Raw genomic sequence first — 20,436 nt, 5'->3', positions numbered from 1 at the left:
TTGAGGGAGAATGCCACAGGGGATCATCTGCCCCCATCTCTGCAGCCCAGCTTACTCTTGCTTGGGTAAAGCACTTTCCAAATGCCCTTGGGCTGCTCATTGATGGTCCACAGAAGTTGCAGTAAACTCTGAGCCAGTTCCATCTCATTCTCAAACTCACTTTCCCAAAGGCAACCCTGCGTCTGTAAGGAATAGTCTGACAATTTAGGAAATACACTTTCTTGATGGGGGATTGAGATCAAAAACTGGGGTATACCCCAAAAAACAGCCTATCTAAATAAGTTTCATTTTTATATATTGATTAATTTATTAATTACCTGTACAAAAGCTAAAGTACCAGATTATTTCTTGGCTAAGATCTAGGGTTACATGAACATGTGCTGCTAAATATATTTTAGACAGTCATGCTGGGGCTATGCTAAGATAAGATAAGCTAAACTATGCTAAGCTAACATCAGGGGCGAGGTAAAAAAATCTTGTTACCCAAGTTGTGAAGCGGTTCTTTAAGAAAAGCGTTAGAAAAGATTGAAAGTTTCTGGAAAAAAATACAAATTTAAAGGTGGTTGTTGGTGCTGGTGCTTGAGTAACTTTTTCTGTTAGCAATATCTGATGAAGAGGCTTCGTGCTCCTGAGTTTCAGGAATTTGTTACAGAAAACAATCATCTCTTTGGATTTAATCTTAAAGAAACCCAGGTACAGCCTTCCACGATGAGCAGGAGCTTCAGCTGCACTGAAAAATAGATGGTGAACCTCCCTGTGACATTTCCTGCCACAGTCACTCATGCACGCACGCACACACACATACACAAATAGCGATCTCTCCTGCCCTCTTTCCTCCAATAACACACTCTCACGGTAGCTTTGAAACCAGCCACCGTTAAGGGAGCCTAACTGCAGGGGAAGATAAGCATTAAACTAGTAGCAGACATGTGTCTCAGTAGATCTTCCAGCTAATATATGTGAGTGTGTACATTCGTTCGTATCAGAGGCGCGGGTGCATGGCGGGTTTTGAGGGTGCCGGTAGTGCAACACCTGTTCCCCATGCACACATAAATGTTGCTGAGGTTAATTTAAATTTCAGGCCAGCTCAGCTTGCCCCGCCTGCTACCTTGGACACGTTACACTGGTGTGAGCATTACAACTGCTAGGTAATGGGACACAAAGTAGGGGATAAGGTGACTCATCCAATCCCACAGAGCACAGCGCTGTTTGGGATTGGGTTGCAGGTGAAAATGTTTCCAGGCTCTGAGATCACATAGTCCCCCAGTGAGGACCTGAGTGGGCACCTGTCAATTTGCTTTTTTAGCCAAAAAGGTAAGTGACACCTTCGAGGCTTTATCTGAGGAGAGCGTCAAGGACATCCTCTGGGTAAGTGTCAATATTCTGAGGCTGATCTGAAGAGCCTTTCAGGAGACACTGTTTCAAGGTCCCAGCTTTATTTTGTGTTACACAGCTCCCCCTGCGGTGGAAAGTGTGTAAGTGTGAGGAAAATAAATGTCCATGTCTATACATCACAAATAGAATTTATTGGTCAAAGAAGATTTTGTATTTAAAAGACAATAACAAGGGCAAAAGTAGATAGCATACTCTAACTAAAAATTAATTTTATTTAGAGTATACTGGGAGCAAAATGACCTGTGGGACCCAAATTGGCTTGCACACATTTCCCCTGACCCATTTTCCTGTACTGTCATTTTTTTAACCTGATCAGTGACTGCTAGAGATCAGGTTGTGAAATTTGTTAAAAAGAAAATAATGTAATTGAGCAGTGCAAAAAAAAGGAAAAAAAGAAAATTTTTAAAAATTACAAAGTTATATTTACAAAATTACAGGATCTGGAGAAACCACCATTAACTACAACTACTGGGTAGTACTGCATTAAAAACAGATGGTTCTGTAGTGGAAATCACTGCATGAGCTCAGCGATGCTTCTGAGAACTACTGTGAGCTAACAAGGAAAAATACAACATCTCCTTTCTGACCAATTAGAATCTGAAATTCTTTTTAGAAATCGTAGAAACTCTTCGAGCTAAAGAGAAGAGATGTCTTTCAACCTGTTACTGCAGCACAGATTAAAAGCCAACATCTGTGACGGCACTGGGGTCCATCAGTGGACGGTATAGGGGAACATCTGTTAAAGCTGAGATATACAGGTTGTGCCATCTGCAGGCTGTGTTGTTCGGGGAAGGTAGCAAACCACATTTTGCATGCATGTACCAGCATATATACAGATATTCCGATTCTAGTCTTACTGAACACTCAGAGCAGACTACAAGCCACATTTTTTTGCTGCATTAATATTCAAAATGAGAATAAATTGGAAAATAAGAATGACAATTCTCAGTTTCAATGCTTTTAAAATGTTTTCAGTGGCAAAGGAAGTTTACATTGTTTGTAAATTATTATTAATAGTGCTGAAGAATATAACCAAATGCAGAATGCAGAAACATGACTGGACAAACTAAAAGCGAGCCTTTATTAGGATGAATTAGGGAAGAACACAGGAAACAGCAATTAACGGCAGGTCAACCAATCATAGAGGAGAAGGCTTTCACAATGGAGGGAAAAGGCAGGAAGTAAAACTAAAACTAGGGACGAAATAACAACTACCCTTCAAAGTAAAAAAGGAAATACCCAAAGGATACTAATACAGACATGAATACAAAGACTAACAAGGCATGTCTGAGATAAGTGGACACAATGGGACCAAGTTCAAAACAGAGGTAGGCACAGACAGAAACACTGGGAGAGTGATTACTATAAATACTACTGCACCGTCAAATCATAGTTCATGGAAGATCTACAGTAGTTCAGCTTAGTTGTTTTTTATTTATAAAACTGTTTCTTTGAAAAGTAAATTAGAGTTTATATTTATAATAACTATAATATAATAATATCACTAATTGTAATTGAATTGCTAATGTGCAGTTGCATTTACAACAAATTAATCAGTGGATTATGTCATATTATGATTCAGAATTATGAAACATAACAGCGAGGCCTCATCACTGGCTTGTACTCGATCAGTTACATAGCTTATACTCTCACTGAACTGAACTATTGTGTAGATTAGTAAAGTGGTTCCTGCCTCTGATACCTGATCTTGTTAATGTGACTTTGAGTTAATTTGCTTTTCAGGAAAAGAAAAATTAAGATTACTCTTATTTTTTTTACCTAAGCTTACTCGTCAATTTGTTGAGCTTATTGAGGAAATGCTAAATGCACTGGTTATACTGTGTAGCGTTTTTCCACTCTGAGCACTCAAAGTACTTTATACAACTAATTCACACTAATTCACACTAATTCTTACAAGCACTTTTTTCTATGCCTTTTCTATGTAAGTGCTTTCTATCTAACATTCACATAAATTCATACTCTGATGGATGCATCGGAGAGCAAGCAGGGGTTAGTTTCTTGCCCAGGGATATTTAGCCTGCAGACTGGAGCAGCCAGGCATCAAACCAGCAACCTTCTGATTTGCAGATGACCCCCTCTCCCAGTACCAGCGCCTTGGATTATGTTCTTTATTTCAATTATAGCCTATATAAACTAGCTTATGAAAACCTTTTGTAGATTGGGCCAACCAAAACCAAATGGAAAAACTGGGTTTACCTGTGTCGATGACATGAACTTGGTCCTAGTGATGAAGTTCACACAGGTTTTGGTTACAATTGTCGAATATAAATAGTTGTTTATCATCCCGTTGTTTATCAGCTCGAGATGATTTAAATGAGGTGTAATCAGGTCCTTCAGGAGGAGTTGGGCTCTCTGAATGCTCTTGTTTGACATGTGAATGCAAATTATGATGTAACACATTTCGTTCTCTTTTTTGCCCAACAAACCATAATGAAAAGCTAAAGATTCATTTGCAGGCTGGAGTGTAACAAGCAAATGACTTGTGGTCTATGCAATAACAGGAAGTCATAGACCAAATCCTCATAGCTAGTGTGTACAGACAGCTACACATTTTGTCATGACGAAGTCAGATTTTTTTTAAGGAATTACAAGTTATAGCATCGTCACCATGTCTGTGAAGTGACTGACACTAAAATCACTTCCCCAACATCAGTTTTTCCTCTCCAGACATCTTTTTTTCTGAGGAACCTACCTCGTTAGTTTGAACGCATATCTACTCAGACGGGCTGACATTCAACGTAAAACGAATGATGCAAACCATCTTTCTCAACCGGTCACCGCTTTTGTAAGAGGTTACCGGTATCAACCAATTAAACACAACTGTCTTTATAGAAAATCAATGCAAAGGCCTTAGCTTTAGTGGAAAAACAAATACAGAAACAGATGAGGATTTTCAGCACAGCGGCGAATGATTCTGTTTTAAGGGATCATGACATTCAGAAGAACCAAAAATAAGACTTACATATTAAGAAAAACTTTTTCCTTTAATTCCTTTAACTATTTGTACATTTTATGGTAATCAAACCCTTCAGTCATTTTCTGGAGGGATTTCAAGGCATTTAAGGTAGAACTATCTGTTTCATGTCTCACATGCCAATTAAAATTCCATCTTAACCTCCACAGTATGTCCAGATTCATCTGTGGATCCAGCGTTTAAATTAAGAGCTCAGCATTTGTCAACATAATTCAAAGTTCAACAAACCGCAAGGCTTTCAGGCACAACTGACATATTATACAAAGTGTAATCAACTCATGCATCAGGTATCGTTCCTCTTCCACTACGCAGGGCACGACTGTTCAACCCTTCTCTGCTTAGCCCAGTGCAGGGCCAGCACATTGTTCCTCTGTTACAACCAAATCATGTTTCCAACAAGGTCACCGCTGGGCCGTAGAGAGAGATTACAGCAGTGAATGAATGCCTCCTTTCACAGAGAGGAATGATTGGAGATCAGAGCAGTGTAGATTTCAGGGATCAGATTTGACAGCTTTATTTCACAACCCATCAAGCATGGCCACATATCAGAGCTACACCGACTGATCAAGTGCCTCATGTTAGAGCAAGAAGAGAACCGATCCTATCGACGGCTACAGAGGAGACACAGGACTGACCTGCAAGGTGATTACACTCTGATTATGATGTTTAGACATGTTTTCAAGTCAAACCTGATAACCAAGGCAATGAAACTGAAATTAAAATTATGACTTTAAACATGACTTAACATAAAACATTGTGATAGAGCTGAAATGTACATGAGGGAACTGTATCTCACACATGCCTTGCTACATCAAATCATAATGATTCATGAGTTATAGTAATGTTCGCGCCTTATTTGTGGTCAGGTCTGCAGATCATGCAATAGACTAAAAACCAACCCAGTAATGACAGAATTCCTAATGCTGTAATCATGATTAATTCAGAATAACTTCATCATCATGCCATGATGACTTCAGAGGAAGTGGTGACCAGATCCATCTTTAGCACTCATAAATAAAGGATAAACAATAGATGTCCATGTCCACAGACTGTATGTATTTACGGAACAGGTTGGCAATAAAACTAACAAACAAAAAATCCCCTAAAATAATACATGATACAATTAACACTCACATAAAAGCCTTCTACCATCTGAAGAACATTTCCAGACACCCACCAGACTACGCAGATGAAACCCTCAGTCCTTCCTGGCTAGACTCCTGCACTGGTGTGCTGTTAGGTCTGCTCAACAAGGCCCTGGAAAGACTGTAGTGTGTTCAGAACTCAGCTGACAGACTTCTTACTCACTCTCAGTCCTGGCAGCCTCTGAAACCCACCCATATACGCCTCCACTGGCTCCCAGTCAAGTCCAGCGTCTCCTATAAAATCCTTCTCTTTACCTGGAACTCCCTACATGCTACATGACCCCCAGGACTTACTGGACCTTCTCCTCCTCCAGTTCAATTTAATTCAATTCAATTCAATTTTATTTATATAGCGCCAAATCACAACAACAATCGCCTCAAAGCACTTTATATTGTACAGTAGATCTTACAATAATAGATACAGAGAAAACCCCAACAATCATATGACCCCCTATGAGCAAGCACTTTGGCGACAGTGGGAAGGAAAAACTCCCTTTTAACAGGAAGAAACCTCCGGCAGAACCAGGCTCACGGAGGGGCGGGGCCATCTGCCGCGACCAGCTGAGGTGAGAGAAGGAAAACAGGATAAAGACATGCTGTGGAAGAGAGCCAGAGATTAATAGCAGGTAGGATTCAATGCAGAGAGGTCTATTAACACATAGTGAGTGAGAAAGGTGACTGGAAAGGAAAAAATCAATGCATCATGGGAATCCCCCGGCAGCCTACGTCTATTGCAGCATAACTGAGGGAGGATTACTCCTCCCTCAGTTATGCTGCAATAGGGTCACCTGGTCCAGTTCTAACTATATGCTTTAGCAAAAAGGAAAGTTTTAAGGCTAATCTTAAAAGTAGACCCCATCTTGTAAATATTACTATTTAGGGACATAGTGTACAGTTGAAATAGCTTGTAAAAAAAATATAATAATAATAAAGAAGAACAAACAAAGAGACACAGTATATATGATTATTATAATTAGATAGATCACACGCTCGCTGGAATTAAGTGCATTAAATTCCATAACTGTTGACTTTAATGTGGAGAACGTATTGAATCGTAATTTTTTTTAATATATTACTGAAGCATGGCAAGTGTTCAAAGACGAGCCCACCAGGGGGGACTGTTGTATCCGTTGTAAGTCTTTTCACTTCTTCTCTGTAGACGACACAAAATCCGGTGATGTCACTAACCCGAAATCAGTGGGCAGCTGTATGAATGACAAGAGGAAAAACTTTGATCGTCCTTAATACCGCAACAGGAACCACAATAAATAAATAAATAAATAAATAAATAAATAAAATCTAAACACAACGTTTACAGTGTGGGGGTGCAGCTTGGTGTAGATAATCGAGATTGAGGTGACTTGATCTCTTGACAGATTAGGCAGCTACTTTTCGGCTGCTCCCTTACTGACAGGGGGCCGCCACAGACGGGAGCTGTTTGATCTTGGGATGAGATGTCACATGTTTCAGTCTATTAATAGATTTTTTCTAAAAAAAAGGCACGTCGTCAGGTGACTCAATGGCTCAACAGGCAAATGACGATGGACAACATTAGAAAACAAAAGAATCCAGTGTTTCAAAAGGCAATAATTCACTGAATACTTTTTCATTTCCGTTCCGTTTCCTTCTCTCCTTCCTTTATATTTTACTATATGACAGTTTTGCACAATCTGTAGGACGACAGTAACTAGGAAATCTCACTTCCTAAAACGTAATTCTGGAATTGTATTACTTAACTATCAAATTTCCTTCTTCTTTCTTTCTTTTAAAAAAAATCAATCAATCAATCAATAAATAAATGAATGAATAAATAAAAATCAGGTCCATCCATTTTAACAAGTTTCATTACGACTTTTTAAATTTACCTTTTAATTATTATTGTTTTTTTTAGATTTATTTGATTTTGTGTCCTTTTTTCAATTTAGTTATTTTATATCTGAATGTGACTCAAAATGTTTTCATATTTTTTAAAACAAGTGTTTTATTTATTTATTTTTTGTTTTATTTTGCTCCTATTTCTCCCCAAATTTATTAGTAGTAGTATTGTTAATAATAATAATAATAATAATAATATTATTATTATTATTAGTAGTAGTAGTAGTAAATTTCAGGTCCATCAATTTAACCTGTTTCATTACTTTTATTGAATGAGGTTTTTTTTTTTTTTTTCATTTTTAATGCTAAAAAAAAACAAGCCATACTTTTAATGTGAGCTTGATTAAATTTCTACTCATTTATTGGGGCCAATAATTTGTATTTGAAGTTTTTTTTGTTTGTTTTTTTAAAGTGCAAACGTGTATATTTTTAATCGAAACACCATCAGATGAGTAATTGGGGGAATTTCCTCCACACAGTCCAGCTTGACATATATAAGCCTGCCATAAATTGATGGTGTTCACTAGAGGTCAATACCTTAAAGGCATTCCCTAGCAGAGGCCATGCACATTCTGATTGGTGAGTAGTGAGGCAATCCTTACAAATTACTGATTTCTCCTCTCTGCTGATCGTCCCCAGAGAGCGAAAGCACTCTGTAGAGTGTAGGAAGCTACAAGAAAATTCAAAGGATCAGCCTTTGGACTAGCAGACATCTCTGACTGATAGAAAGGCAGGTTTGTTTTAGAAGCACCAGATGTTTTGATTCATTAATAGGGCTTTTATTCTGTGTTAACATCTGGTGCTTTTTAAAACATCTGCTTTTCTTTTCCACCATGCTGATCTACTGCAGTTACTTTTGGCTCAGGCTTCACATTACACAGGCTGTTCTCAACTGCTGCACATATTTAGCCCCAAGGGGGGACATGCCCAAATCTGCAGCAGAGAGGACCGGTTGAGAGGAGGCTTTGTTCTGCCTTTTGTTCTCCTCTGCCTCCACACAGCATACTGGATGAATAACGGGGGTTGTTTCAATGCTACGCCGCTGATGCCTTGAGCTTCTTGTTTTTTTTAATTTTTGTTTTGTTTGCTTCTCTTTTTTGCAGTTTTCGCCATTTCTTGCTACATGGCCACGTTCGCCTTCAGCGCACCTCTGCCGGAAAGAAGCGCACTTGTTGAAGGTCCGGAATTTCAAGAGATTGTACAGAAATGCAAGCTGTTAACAGAGAAGATCCTTCTCTCTATCCCCGAAACACACAAATCCTGCATTAAGACGGAGGTGAGACACACTAATGCAGTTTTGCCTGGTTTCTTTAAAGCTTCTGCGTCATGACTTGTGTTTGATAATGTGCTGTCAGCGTAAGGAGCCTGCACGATCGAGCCTGTCAGCGGCGTTTGTATCTGAAATGCGCTTATGTAGCTGTTATGACTGATATGAACAGTCTCTGGAAAAGAAGCAGCACATGTCTGTCAATCGCCTTTTTTTGTTTTTAGATGACAGGCAACTGAGTTATCAACATCTGGCATGTTTTTTTTGTTTTTTTGTTTTTTTTTACACAGCTGGATTTTACTTGAGTATTTCTGAAACCACAAATAAAAGTCTCCTAATGACTCAGCATCTTGTAAGAACACAGGACAAATATTTCTGGTCTAGTTTTTAGGATGTGACATTTTAGTGCTTTAACTTAACGATCTGACTGCTGCCTTCACTGCCCCCCCAAAAAATCCCAACTCGTGTTTACTTTGGAATTCCTCGCTGCTATACATCCTTAACAATTTGATGTTATTTCTTTTATCGTAGACTGTGCAGCTCAACTCCACAGATAATACGCGGTTTGAGATCATGAGGTCCGGGATTGGCATCCCCTCTGCTCCTCATATCAAAGCCCCGTCAGAAAACGTCACTTTGGTAAGCATTCTTTGAGAGTGAACTGTCATCATGCTTTGAGAGTCTATAAGCAGACATGATGACCAGTTTATTTTTTTCTCTCCCTTCCATAAGGAGGACAGTTTGAGACAGCTCTATGAGGGTCTGCAGCTGTACCGGGCCTTGCTGGGCTCCCTCGGAAACTACCATAGGCTGGCAAACAAAGATAAAGTCACCGGGCTAATGGCTGATGTAAAAGACCTCGCCATTCAGATCAAAGAGGTAGGAGAATGTTTCTAAATTACAGCCAGTCTGACAAATAGTTTTTGCATGTTGCATCTTCTCAATGCTTAAAATCATTTTCCTTGTTTTGCTTTTTTAGATGCTAAAAATTGTCCAGCCACAAGGTTCACCCCACCCCACCAAACCCTCCGTGTCCTTAAATCTACCAGCAGAATACGAATTTCAGGTGGCAGCACACCTGACTCTAGTGGATCTCCAGTCCTACATTCAGGACCTGGTCCGCTTCCTCAGGACTCTGGACCGCAGCACAGAGGTGGACACAGAGTCCTAACCAAAAAGTGTCATACTTTGCTTTTGCCCAAAATGTACGTTATGGTATTTATTGATCTGTGAAAGCGTTATTTATTTTTGTATTTGCATTTCATATTTATATATTTATTAACAGAACTGGACTGGACTATTTATTTCCACAGTTTAAGGAAATGTTAACACAAGTGACTAATGCTCTGTAAAGCAGTACATTAACGTATTGCCAACAGCAGAATATTTTTGTATAATTTTTATTTAAATTATAACAACGATAATAATAATAATAATAATAATAATAATAATGACAATAATAATAATGTCTGTATTTTCTTATTTTTTAATTAAAAAACCATTTTTTTCTGAAAAACATTTGTACCTCTTTGTGAACTAACATGCATAATTATACAAAACAATAAAATGAAACCCAAACTTCCAGTGAAGTTACTACTGTAATAGAGAAGTGCAACAAAGAGTGAAATAAGGACTTTGCTGTCATTATTTCCGCTACTGAACCAGACGGATGTCCTTTAAGAAGTGTTGCAAGCGGTGTATGACTGTGACAAGAGATGACCCACAGTGCCTTGTGTATGGTGTCATGTGTTGGGCTGGCTAGCATGTGATCATTCTGAGTCAAGGGACAACAACGACAGCGGCCACACGTCATGTTACCGAAACTCAAAAAACACAGAGGTGCCATAACACCATGACGTGTTACAAAAACTCACAAAACAAATGCAACCAATAAACACAGGCAAGCACAAAAAAAAAAAAGATTTTCTGTCTGATTTCTTTATTTATTCCAAAATTATTTACAAGTGTGAAAACAAAAAATATAAAAGAATATCAAAACAATGTGAGTCCAGAGCTCTTGCAGACTGTTTTCAGCCCTCTGCTGCGCTTTTGTTGCCTAACAACAGAAGATAAATCCGGCAATGCCTCGATTTATTTCGGAGGTAAATTTAACGCCGAGCCTCACAGAGCAGAGATGGCTTTGGCAGCTACACGTCTCCCCAGCGGCAGAGTCAGGTCAGTGATAGCGAGCACAACTTTAGGTTTGGCCAGAGCGGGCAGCTTCACCAACTCGGAAACCTAAATGTGCAAAAAAAGAAAAAAAAAAAGAATTAACTGTTATTCTGAGAGGCGGCATTTCCCAAGAAACACTAAGAATTTTAATGTGTTGCTCAAGGCTAATTGTCATTCCTTTTTGAGTGGGTGTGTTTCTGACCCTTGATCTGGTTTTTATGGGACACTCATGATAAAATGTAAGTAGAACAAAAGAAAAGAATTAAGAAATACTTTTTCTCAGAACTAGAAAAAGATGTTCCACTAAATCAGCGAAGTTTTCTCCGTTACTCATTTTTTTCTCCTTTCTGTTATCAATTCTGGTTTGTTCTTGGCATTTTACTCCATTTCAAACTCTGCACATGTTTTGAAAATGTGGCAACCCTAACATTTCGAAGCTTGTAGGAGTATTAATATCTCTTGCAAATGCAAGAAGCATCTGTGCTATGACCTTCAGATTCCCTCTTGATCTTATCAGAACACTCAGTCTTTAAAGGCAGTAGAACACTTGTAAGCAGGATTCCTGAACCCTTCCCGATAATATCTAAAGAAGCAGTCATCCCTCTCCCTCCTTTATCTCCACCTGTCTGGCCTCTCCCCTTACAGCTCATAACTCACCATTGTAAAAGGCATGAACTGCAGGATGCTCCCACGGCTTCCCTGCTCCAGACACTCAACACACTCCTCCATGAAGCTCTGCACAAACTGGGTGTGAGGTCCAGCCATCTTTGAGCCAAGGATGGAGGAAATGAGGAGAAAAAGGTTGGCTAAAAGGAAGAGAACAGATGGTAAGTACTATCCTGCTGAATTATTTTATATCCCAAATCAAATCATCCCCAATATCAACACTACTATATCAACACCACTGACAAGATGAGTCCTCCTTTTGCTGCAGTGCACTGTTGGGCTGGGTGTTAGCATGCTCCGGCGTGAACCACCCATCTAAATGTTTTGATGCATGCTCAATCGTCCAGGTAAGGAAATCTGTTCATCAGGAGAGCATCTAACAAAAAAGGCTACGTCCAGATGAACCGAATCAACTTTCTCAATGTTATTGCTGATCAAGCGCTTTCATTTGTTGTAATGGCACTCCCTGATGACAGCAGTCTCCCAAAGCAGCATATCGCACTCTGCCACACTGCAGAAACTGCTTGACAAAGTTTTGAGTGAATAACAAAAAGCCTAGGAACCCCACTCTCCCCAGATCTTAATTTAAATGAGCATACACAGAAGGCAGCTAACCCAAGGTGGTCCCACCCCAGAAACCTAGACAGATGGGGTATTTTAACTATTGTCATGTTTACCGTTTGGCCCGTGAAAGTTTGGATGATAACCCTTTTTTTGTGCCTTTTTATAAAATCCACTGTGGTGGATTTTCAGCCAAATAATCTGAAATACTTGACTGGAAAGGAGACTTCCACTTTGAATTTAAAGAGCTTAACACAAGTAGTGCATTAAACATTTAGGAATGATGCATGCTTTGGGTCATTACCCGTTTGCATCGTGAAATGCTGACTAATCAGTTTTGCAGACTTTGGCTGATTCTGAGAGACAGCACAGCCCCATGCACTTAACACTTCATCCTGTTACTTCTATCAGCAGTCACACCATCAACAAATTTTCCATTGACGAAGGTGTCTCTTGATGGTAGACCTTGAAATGATACGCCTACATCCTCAAGAGTGTTTTTGACGTGGTTATATGCTTAAAGGAAATAATTCTGTGATGATGCACTTTCGTTTTCTTCTGTGGTCTTTAACACTGTTTGGTTTTGCTGATTTGACCACTTCATGCTTTTTTTTTCACCATCTCTCTAAGTTTTATTTTGATTTCCGTTAGTCTAATGAAAGTCTTCCCTGCTTGCATCTCTTTGGACCTCAATATGAAAGCGCCAGTGAAAAGACACCAAATACAAGTTCAACATATGGAATCAACTACAGATATTATAAACAGCTTAGTGTGTCATGATATAAAGAGGAAACAGGCCTCACCTAGTCATGAATCTGCTTTTCAGTAAATATCCAATTATTTCCAAGCCTCATAAAATGGGCATTATGAATAAAAACGGTTGTGATTCCTAAGCAGTTGGTGTAATACTTTTGTTAAATCACTTTAATGAAAGCTTAAATTTTGCACTTTAATTACAACGTTTTGGTTTAAAATCTATTGTGGTGTTTTGCAGAGGCAAAAAAAGGTTCTTTCTAATATATTTTAAAAAAAAATCATGCAAAGTTTAAAAAAAGTCACATTCATATAACATATAGCATTCCTGCTAACTTTAAATATGAAAAATATAATTCTCAGTAATGTCAGACATTTCTTTTAGCGTGACTTTGATTAAAAAACGTCACACTAAAATTCACTTTACATGAAAATAATAAGTGTCTTAGCTCTGTGTTAGGCCTTGCAAACATATTCAAGGGCTGGATGAGGTCCCATTGGGCCTTCAGAATAGGAGATCTTGTGGTTTTAATCACAGCAACATACCAGTCTCTCCAGTTTCACATCAAATCTTTTTCCTGATTAGTTAATTCAGGATTTTTCTTGAATTTGTTCATCGTCATTTTGACATTTAAGAAAGAGATGGGGATGAGAGTAGAGAGATGCTGGTAAAGTTCTCACCCAGGACTCGGTTGAGGGGGTCCCTCATGTTGACAGTGTGGAGCTGTGAAGCAGATAGAGAGCTGCTCATAGACCGGTCTCCTGTACGGAAGACAAGGAAGATGTGATGGATGAGTTGACAAGTTTCATTTTCGTTCTGCTAATTTAGTCATTCGAGGAAATTTTATTAAAAAAAAAAAAAAAAAAAAAAAACAACACTTAAAAATCTAGAGAATGTGAAAAAGGAAGTTAAGGATCCGTTGACGGTTGGTTTCCACTGCCATCTTACATCATAATCCATTGTTCCTGGAATAAGACATTTCAATGATACTAAAAATGAAAAGATGATTTTATGTTTTTTTTACAAAATAAATTAATTCAGATTTTTTTTAACATGGAAAATATACATTTCTTTCTCCTTGCGCTAAAAGACATATTAAATTCATAATAATTTTTTTTTTTAAATCTATAAAGTGAGGCATCCGGCGTTGATGAACAGTTTCTAAATGATTGACTTTACGTGGTACAGAAAACCACTGTCACTTTCAGTCTTAACATCAAAGCATTTTTTTCCTAAGTCATGCAACACACTGAAGTTTGACATCCTGTGTGGGGGTTTCTGTGTAAAATTTCCAAAGCAGTTAATATAAATGCTCATTACTTTAAGTCATGTGAATAGCAGGATGAAGGGGGCATGCTAACTGCACCATCGCTCAAAGCAAGAAGCACTGGATGGCAGCGTTCAAGTGAGAACCTGCAGGCAGGCAATGTATTTCAAAGATAATTAATGAGGAGGGAGACCAGTTTACGAAGCAAATTAAGTGCTTACTAGAAGTAACTTGCTGCTAACAGTTCTGAAACTCTCTGGTATTACCACCATTATCATCCCCAGATCAGACTAGCAGACAGACATGTGAAAACCACAGGCTTTATCATTTAACTGTGTATTAAAATCCAAGCACAAAGGGGCCTAACCTGGACTGGAAAGGGCTACAGGTTCATCCTCGTTGGAGCTGAGCAGCCGCATGAGTTTAGATGGTTGAGTGTCATCCAAGGGAAAGAGGCTGTTGTAGTCCTGCAGGGAATAATAAAGGAATCATATCAGTATTTTTACACTCAAACATGTCCTATTACAGAAAACACGTTCTCCTAATTTTACCAAGTTTTAAAAATTTTATTTTTAAAGAGCTTCTTTACCTCAATATCTTCTCTCTGCCTTTTGCGCTGGCGAGCTGAGAAAGATCCTTTGTGGTGAGAGGAGTAAGAGCTGAGTGCGCACCACACAGACAGCCTGAGGGGAGATCCAGAGACAAGAGTCAAAACCGGAAGTCAAAAACGCCACAGCGACTGCTGCCCTTAGGGTATTAAGCTTCTCTTACTTGGCCAGTGCCTTTCCAGGTGGGTCTGCCAGGCTGCGCCAGTGGGCGGAGTCTGTGAGTAGATTGGGCAGTATGGTACCCAGCAGTGTGAGGGTGATCTGCTGGGTGTCCAAGCAGAAGATGCTGTAGAGTAACTCCACCACTCGATTGGCCCACTCCTGCCGTGTCTCCTTTAACAGTTCCTGTGTTAAGAAACAGTTTCATATTTTCACAAACCGGCCATTGATTTGAATAAACTGAGATTAGTGAACATTAGTGCAATGGAATAATGTCAACAGTGTTTTATGCACAAATGTTTGCACAACCGACAACACGGGTTCCTACTAAAACTATTTAAGGCGAATTTAAGGTCAATGACGTGCAAAGAAACAGTGGTAGCTACAAGTTTGTGTGAAAAACAATTAAAATAAATACGTCACATATTTATCAATTTTTTATAAGGAAATAAATGCATGCGATGCTTTTCTTTATCTAATGTAACCACATTGGTTTCAGTAACGTCTTTGCCAGACACTTTCTGGCTCGATGTTTTTTTCTCTCACTTTTTCTGCTTAAATTTCAACATTTAACTATAAAGGTTGCTCAAATAAAATTGTAATAGATCAAGAAAACCAATAAAGAAAACATTCTTCATGTTAGTGTTAGTGTTGCCGATGGTCACAGCATAAGCCATCAGACCTTTTATCCCCGTACCTTGACCAGATTGTTAGTGAACCAGAAGACACCTCCCATGTTGAGAAGACTCTCGAACAGATGCAGAGCTCGGCTGTCCACCCAGCCTTTACGCAGCACTGCTTGGAACTGTTTGCTGAGGGCCGTATGGATGGGTTCTTTGGGTGGCAGCAGGTTGCGGTAGGGGATCGGCTCCTGGCCCTCCACTGGGGACCGTAGAGTGGCACCCGTCTGTTGGAAGACGTCGGCGCACATGTGCTCCATGATGGAGCTCATAATGATCACGCTGGTGAGATTGTGGAAGAAAATGACGTTACTTTTAACTCTGGTAATGAGAGACGGTGAATCAAACTGAATCGAGCACAGAAACATTTCTCAGAATTTGTAAAATATAAAGTCGGAGGGTGCTGGTGTGGATGTGCTCTTTATGCTTTTGTACCGTTCATTGTAAAACTGCAGAGTGTTCTCCCCATAAAGTGGCGTTACAAGCTGCCGGATCATAGTCTGGGGCTTCTCCCTCTCATCCCTTCCCAGCATCCGGACATGGGCTACCAACCATGCCACCGCACAGATGGCCATGCTGCACACTTTGCCCTTGATATTGTCAGTAATCTTCTACGTTCGCAGTGGCAGCACCCAGAAAAGAGGAAGGATGTGATTAGCAGAATGAAGAGAAGGAAGGGTTAAAGACGGTCGAATTCTGACTAAAATGGGCATCCTCCCACTTTGCATTAGAAAACAAAGTTGAAAGGAATAGGGAAGAAGTGACAAGTTGGCTACACCTATTAGACGTCAATAATGATGCGCATTTTCACAGCTTTTCTTTACTCAAGTAATCTCGAAATATTCAGTGGAAAATGTCAAGTCATGAGTCAACGAAATACAAGGGTGGGAACGGTTGAAGCCTGAAAATCATATGAGATACTGAGGAAACCACAAGAAATCTTTATTACCCACAGGAAGGAAAAATAGTGAAGCTGGACAAACCTGGACCGCCTCTACAGAAAGCACACCATTCTCCCATGCATTCAAGACTTCCAGTATGGCTGCTGGAATGCTAAGGCAGATCTCATGCCATTTCACCTGCCTGTCACAAGGTTAGGGAAAAAAATCCACATTCAGAGCATTGCTCGCCACGTTTAAGACATTTCTAAACACTAAATAAGTGCAAGTTAAAATCACCAAAATTTATGTCAAGCAAAAATACAGTACAGTAAAAAACTTTGTGCTCTTTTACTTTTATCGTAATTGTTATTCAGGTATGTAAATGAAGTTCAGGCTCTTAAGCAACTTCATGACTGGGTTGAGTATGCCACCATCTATAGAAAAGATCTAAAGTTAATTACCGCAGCAATGTCAGGCAACATCTGCACTGACTGTAAATGATTCATTTACTGATTTCACTTTAGCTTTCAACTCACACTAGTTTCATCTCTGATGAGTTGTTCAGCAGGGTTACCAGGCTCTCCACTTTCCCAGGCTCGGGTCTGAAGCAGGGGTGGTCTGGGTTCAGAGTCTTGCCCTCTTCAGGCATACATGTCTGCAGCCAAGTTTCGAAGAAGGGCGTCTCTCCTGAAGGACTGGGGTCTGACAGGATCACCTGGACAGAAGTCAGCTGATCACAGTCTGCTCAAAAGGACATTATCTCTATTGTTTATTATTTTAAGGTGACCACTGTACCAGATATTTCTCCCTTTTTAACGCTAGTGAATAGGTTTAAAGATGCAATATCTGTAATATGCAAAAAAGCCTTGTTGCTTATTACAGATGCAAAGTAAGTCTGTCCACAAATAACATAGTTAAGACTTGAATTTTCAATGACATAAAACTCATTTTTTCATCGCAGGGCCGCATACAGCCTACCAGAGAAATCCCCTTTCTGTTAGCATAAAGAAGTTTAACTACACATTTAACTCCTGAGATCTCTTAATAGAAGAAACAGGACAAATTATCTTTTAAAAAAAAATATTTTTTCAAGATAAAGAAATGTTGCAGTTGTAAATTAAAGAAATTCTAAAATTAAATTAAATTAAATTAACTCTTTGGGCTTAAATTGTAAGAGATGTGTAAAATATCAGTGAAATTGTTGGCAGCTCTGTGTAATTATTGCCCTGTAAGTATAAAAGCTTTTGTTAATTCACATAAACTGTTTTTTAAACAGTGGAGTCACTGTAAAATTATATATAAATAAAGTAATTTCTATAGTATACAGTGAAAAAACATTTCATACACATCTATTACCTAATTATACCGGTGCAGTACGAATGACGATGGGCGATGTCTATCAGTAGTAAAAGTTTTAAAACTTGTGAAAACAAAAAGTCCTCTGTTACATTTTCCAAAGCCGTCCAGCGAGCTGCAATAAAGCCATTCCTGGGCTGTTTTGGGCTCCCGGGCCTTATGTTTGACACCCCTGCTCTAGAGCCCATGGTATCCCTCCCTTCTGTGATCTAACACTAGTGGAGCGCTCCTTGGTGGGGCCCTTGGGGCAACGGTTCACAAGAATGCACATTTTTCTTTTTTTCTTTCTGATTATTGTCTCCTCTCTAACATCTCTCTCTCTCTCTCTCACACACACACACACACACACACACACACACACACACACACACTTTTCTACTATACCTTTGTATTACTCTCACTATAATTAGTGTAAAAAGGCATTTGTTGTGACTAAATTACGTTGATAATGAAATAATAATAATAATAATAATGATAATAAGGATTTTAAAAAAAATTAGAATATTTTGCAAGAGGAGAGTTTGTTTAGATAATGTTAGACGACTTATCCACAGCCCTCTCTGGACACCTTGTAGCCTTAAACTGAAGGGGCAGGCAGTCTTACTGCAACATCCACAAAAGGCACTGTGCACTTGAACTTTGTCAAACTGAACTAACCTCAGATCCATACGTCTGCACCACGTGGCAGAGCATGAGGAAGGAGATGTCGAAGAGCAGGGCCCGTACAGACGCAGACTTGGCTGATGGAAAGGAGGAGAACATCCACAGTGTTAGTATCCCACTGAAAGATCATGTGAACGAAAGAAGAAATTCCCTATTCGGAACATGTCACTCTTGTATTTGAACTCACATCCTTCCCCGCTGATGTGCTTGGGAAACTCATTAAGCCTGGAACAAAACAGGGGGATAAAACATTACACAGTAACACACGAAAACTTCATGTTCAAGATGACGTTGCACATAATCTCCCAACACTTGAAAATTGCCAGTCTTACAAAGTTCTTGTTACTAAAAGTTGAAAAGCGTAATTGACTCACTTAATGAACTTCCGGGCAAAGGATTTGAGTTTCCCAGTGGCTGCTGCTGCAGCCAGGAGCAGATCCAGGCTCTTCCCAGACAACATGTGGCCAAGAACACCGAGCAGACCCTCAGGAGACTTAGAGTGGTCTGCATCTACTGTCTAATGAACAAAGATGGAAAACTTATACTCATTTTTTTTTTTTTTAAACACTAACCTGTTGTAATGTTGTGACCTTTAAAACACATTGATTCTGATATTTTCAGACATTAGGTTTCATTGGTTGTGGATCACTTTTACAATCATATACATGATTCTCCGAAGCTTCTTTGGCACTTCTGTCAATGCCAACACTACATCTGCATTTTGATATATATTAATTAAAAACATGCACGATTCAAACATGGTTATGGGGTGCTACCTTGAGAATATTGGTAACAGTGGGCTCGGCCCTCAGGATGAGGCCTGGGTTAGGCTGGATGTTAGCATTTTCTGCAGTCTTTAGCCTGGGGGCGAACTCCCTGTCCTCGGTCCTGAATCAAATTTGCAGGGGGAGAAGGATATAAAGGGACGGGAAGAGGATGGAGATAGGATGGAGGAGTTGGGGGAAATGACATGAATACAGTGGATAAAATTCCATTCTCATTTCTCATCAATATGATTAAAAAATTAAAAAAATTAAAAAAAGAAATACAGGCAATCTTTCTCCTAAAATATCCACAATTGCATGTGTTCTGATAGCAGAGAAACCCATACCGCTTTGAAGTGAGGGTAAGCGTATTTGAATCCGACAGCAGCCCCAGTTTATTACACTCTGTCAGGAGCATTCCAAGGCAATCACAGCTACGTAAAGAAGCAAAAGGAAAAAAAATTGGAAGCATTGTTGAACTTGGTATATACAGGCAAACATAAACAGCTATACTATTATTAGAATAAAAGATGGTAAATGGAAAATAGATAATAATTCTAACGATAGACGCTTTAAACAATTCAACTCAATTATATAGTGCCAAATCACAAAAACAGTCGTCTCACGGTACTTTTTATTATAAGGTAATGCAGTAATACACAGAAACCCAAATGATCAGATGACCCCCTATGAGCAAGCACTTGGCGACAGTGGGAAGGAAAAACTCCCATTTAACAGGAAGAAGCCTATGGCAGAACCAGGCTTAGTAGCTATAACTGCTTTTCTTATGTATATAATCTTATTTTGAGATCAGGGGCATCTCCAGTGACATTTACGAGCACTTACTTGCATCGCTGATCTGCTTTGTCCAGGAGTGGCGTAAGCTTAAGTAAATACTGAAATGCTATGTTCACATCCTCCATGAAATCCTGGGAAATGCAACGTTTGCACATTTGAAAGTGACAAAGACAGTTTATGACATTACACACACAGCGCTCAATATCTGGGTGTTAACTTACAATACAAAGATCAGTCAGGCATTTACTTTACCTGTCCTTTGTCACTCTGAGGATATTTCTTTAGTCGGAGTAGAACTTGTGGGATCTGAGATGAAGAAATCACAAGTTAATTTCATCTGATTTCTGTGGAGTGTAGACAGTAATATTTCTACCAAATTAGTTTCATGCAGACAGCTCAGAGGGGAGATTTATAAAATCACTGCACAAAA

The 20,436-nt window shown here is 39.2% G+C and overlaps 2 protein-coding genes across 6 annotated transcripts in view; one reads left to right on the top strand and one right to left on the bottom strand.

Annotated features, from left to right (window-relative positions):
• Positions 1-7,953: 7,953 nt before the first annotated feature.
• Positions 7,954-9,964, top strand: LOC116319922. Of its 3 annotated transcripts, none has more exons than XM_031739390.2 (5): positions 7,954-7,989; positions 8,514-8,686; positions 9,209-9,316; positions 9,410-9,556; positions 9,657-9,964. In XM_031739390.2, the coding sequence occupies exons 1-5, from the start codon at positions 7,974-7,976 to the stop codon at positions 9,846-9,848; spliced, it is 636 nt and encodes a 211-aa protein (XP_031595250.1). In that variant the 5' UTR covers positions 7,954-7,973; the 3' UTR covers positions 9,849-9,964. The 3 variants fall into 3 exon arrangements, with proteins under 3 accessions (XP_031595250.1, XP_039472400.1, XP_039472401.1); XM_039616466.1 differs by lacking the exon at positions 7,954-7,989 and adding an exon at positions 8,040-8,140; XM_039616467.1 differs by lacking the exon at positions 7,954-7,989 and adding an exon at positions 8,058-8,144.
• Positions 9,965-10,599: 635 nt separating this feature from the next.
• Positions 10,600-20,436, bottom strand: part of med24 (mediator complex subunit 24) — a 12,432-nt gene continuing 2,595 nt past the window's right edge. Inside the window, exons 10-26 of one of the 3 annotated variants that reach the window (XM_031739312.2) lie at positions 20,259-20,312; positions 20,055-20,137; positions 19,556-19,642; positions 19,221-19,332; positions 18,819-18,961; positions 18,632-18,669; positions 18,439-18,521; positions 16,962-17,140; positions 16,528-16,627; positions 15,980-16,155; positions 15,562-15,826; positions 14,869-15,050; positions 14,687-14,780; positions 14,465-14,564; positions 13,511-13,591; positions 11,507-11,655; positions 10,600-10,915 (exon numbers count right to left, since the gene is read on the bottom strand). In XM_031739312.2, coding sequence (XP_031595172.1) covers positions 10,799-10,915; positions 11,507-11,655; positions 13,511-13,591; positions 14,465-14,564; positions 14,687-14,780; positions 14,869-15,050; positions 15,562-15,826; positions 15,980-16,155; positions 16,528-16,627; positions 16,962-17,140; positions 18,439-18,521; positions 18,632-18,669; positions 18,819-18,961; positions 19,221-19,332; positions 19,556-19,642; positions 20,055-20,137; positions 20,259-20,312 — 2,043 coding nt within the window. In that variant the 3' untranslated portion in view covers positions 10,600-10,798. The remainder of the gene's footprint in view (positions 10,916-11,506; positions 11,656-13,510; positions 13,592-14,464; positions 14,565-14,686; positions 14,781-14,868; positions 15,051-15,561; positions 15,827-15,979; positions 16,156-16,527; positions 16,628-16,961; positions 17,141-18,438; positions 18,522-18,631; positions 18,670-18,818; positions 18,962-19,220; positions 19,333-19,555; positions 19,643-20,054; positions 20,138-20,258; positions 20,313-20,436) is intronic. The other 2 variants (XM_039616465.1, XM_031739313.2) reach the window with 2 other exon arrangements.

This window comes from Oreochromis aureus, linkage group 8, assembly GCF_013358895.1.
Source record: "Oreochromis aureus strain Israel breed Guangdong linkage group 8, ZZ_aureus, whole genome shotgun sequence".
Lineage (NCBI taxonomy): Eukaryota > Metazoa > Chordata > Actinopteri > Cichliformes > Cichlidae > Oreochromis > Oreochromis aureus.
This window is presented reverse-complemented; position numbering and strand designations above follow the sequence as displayed.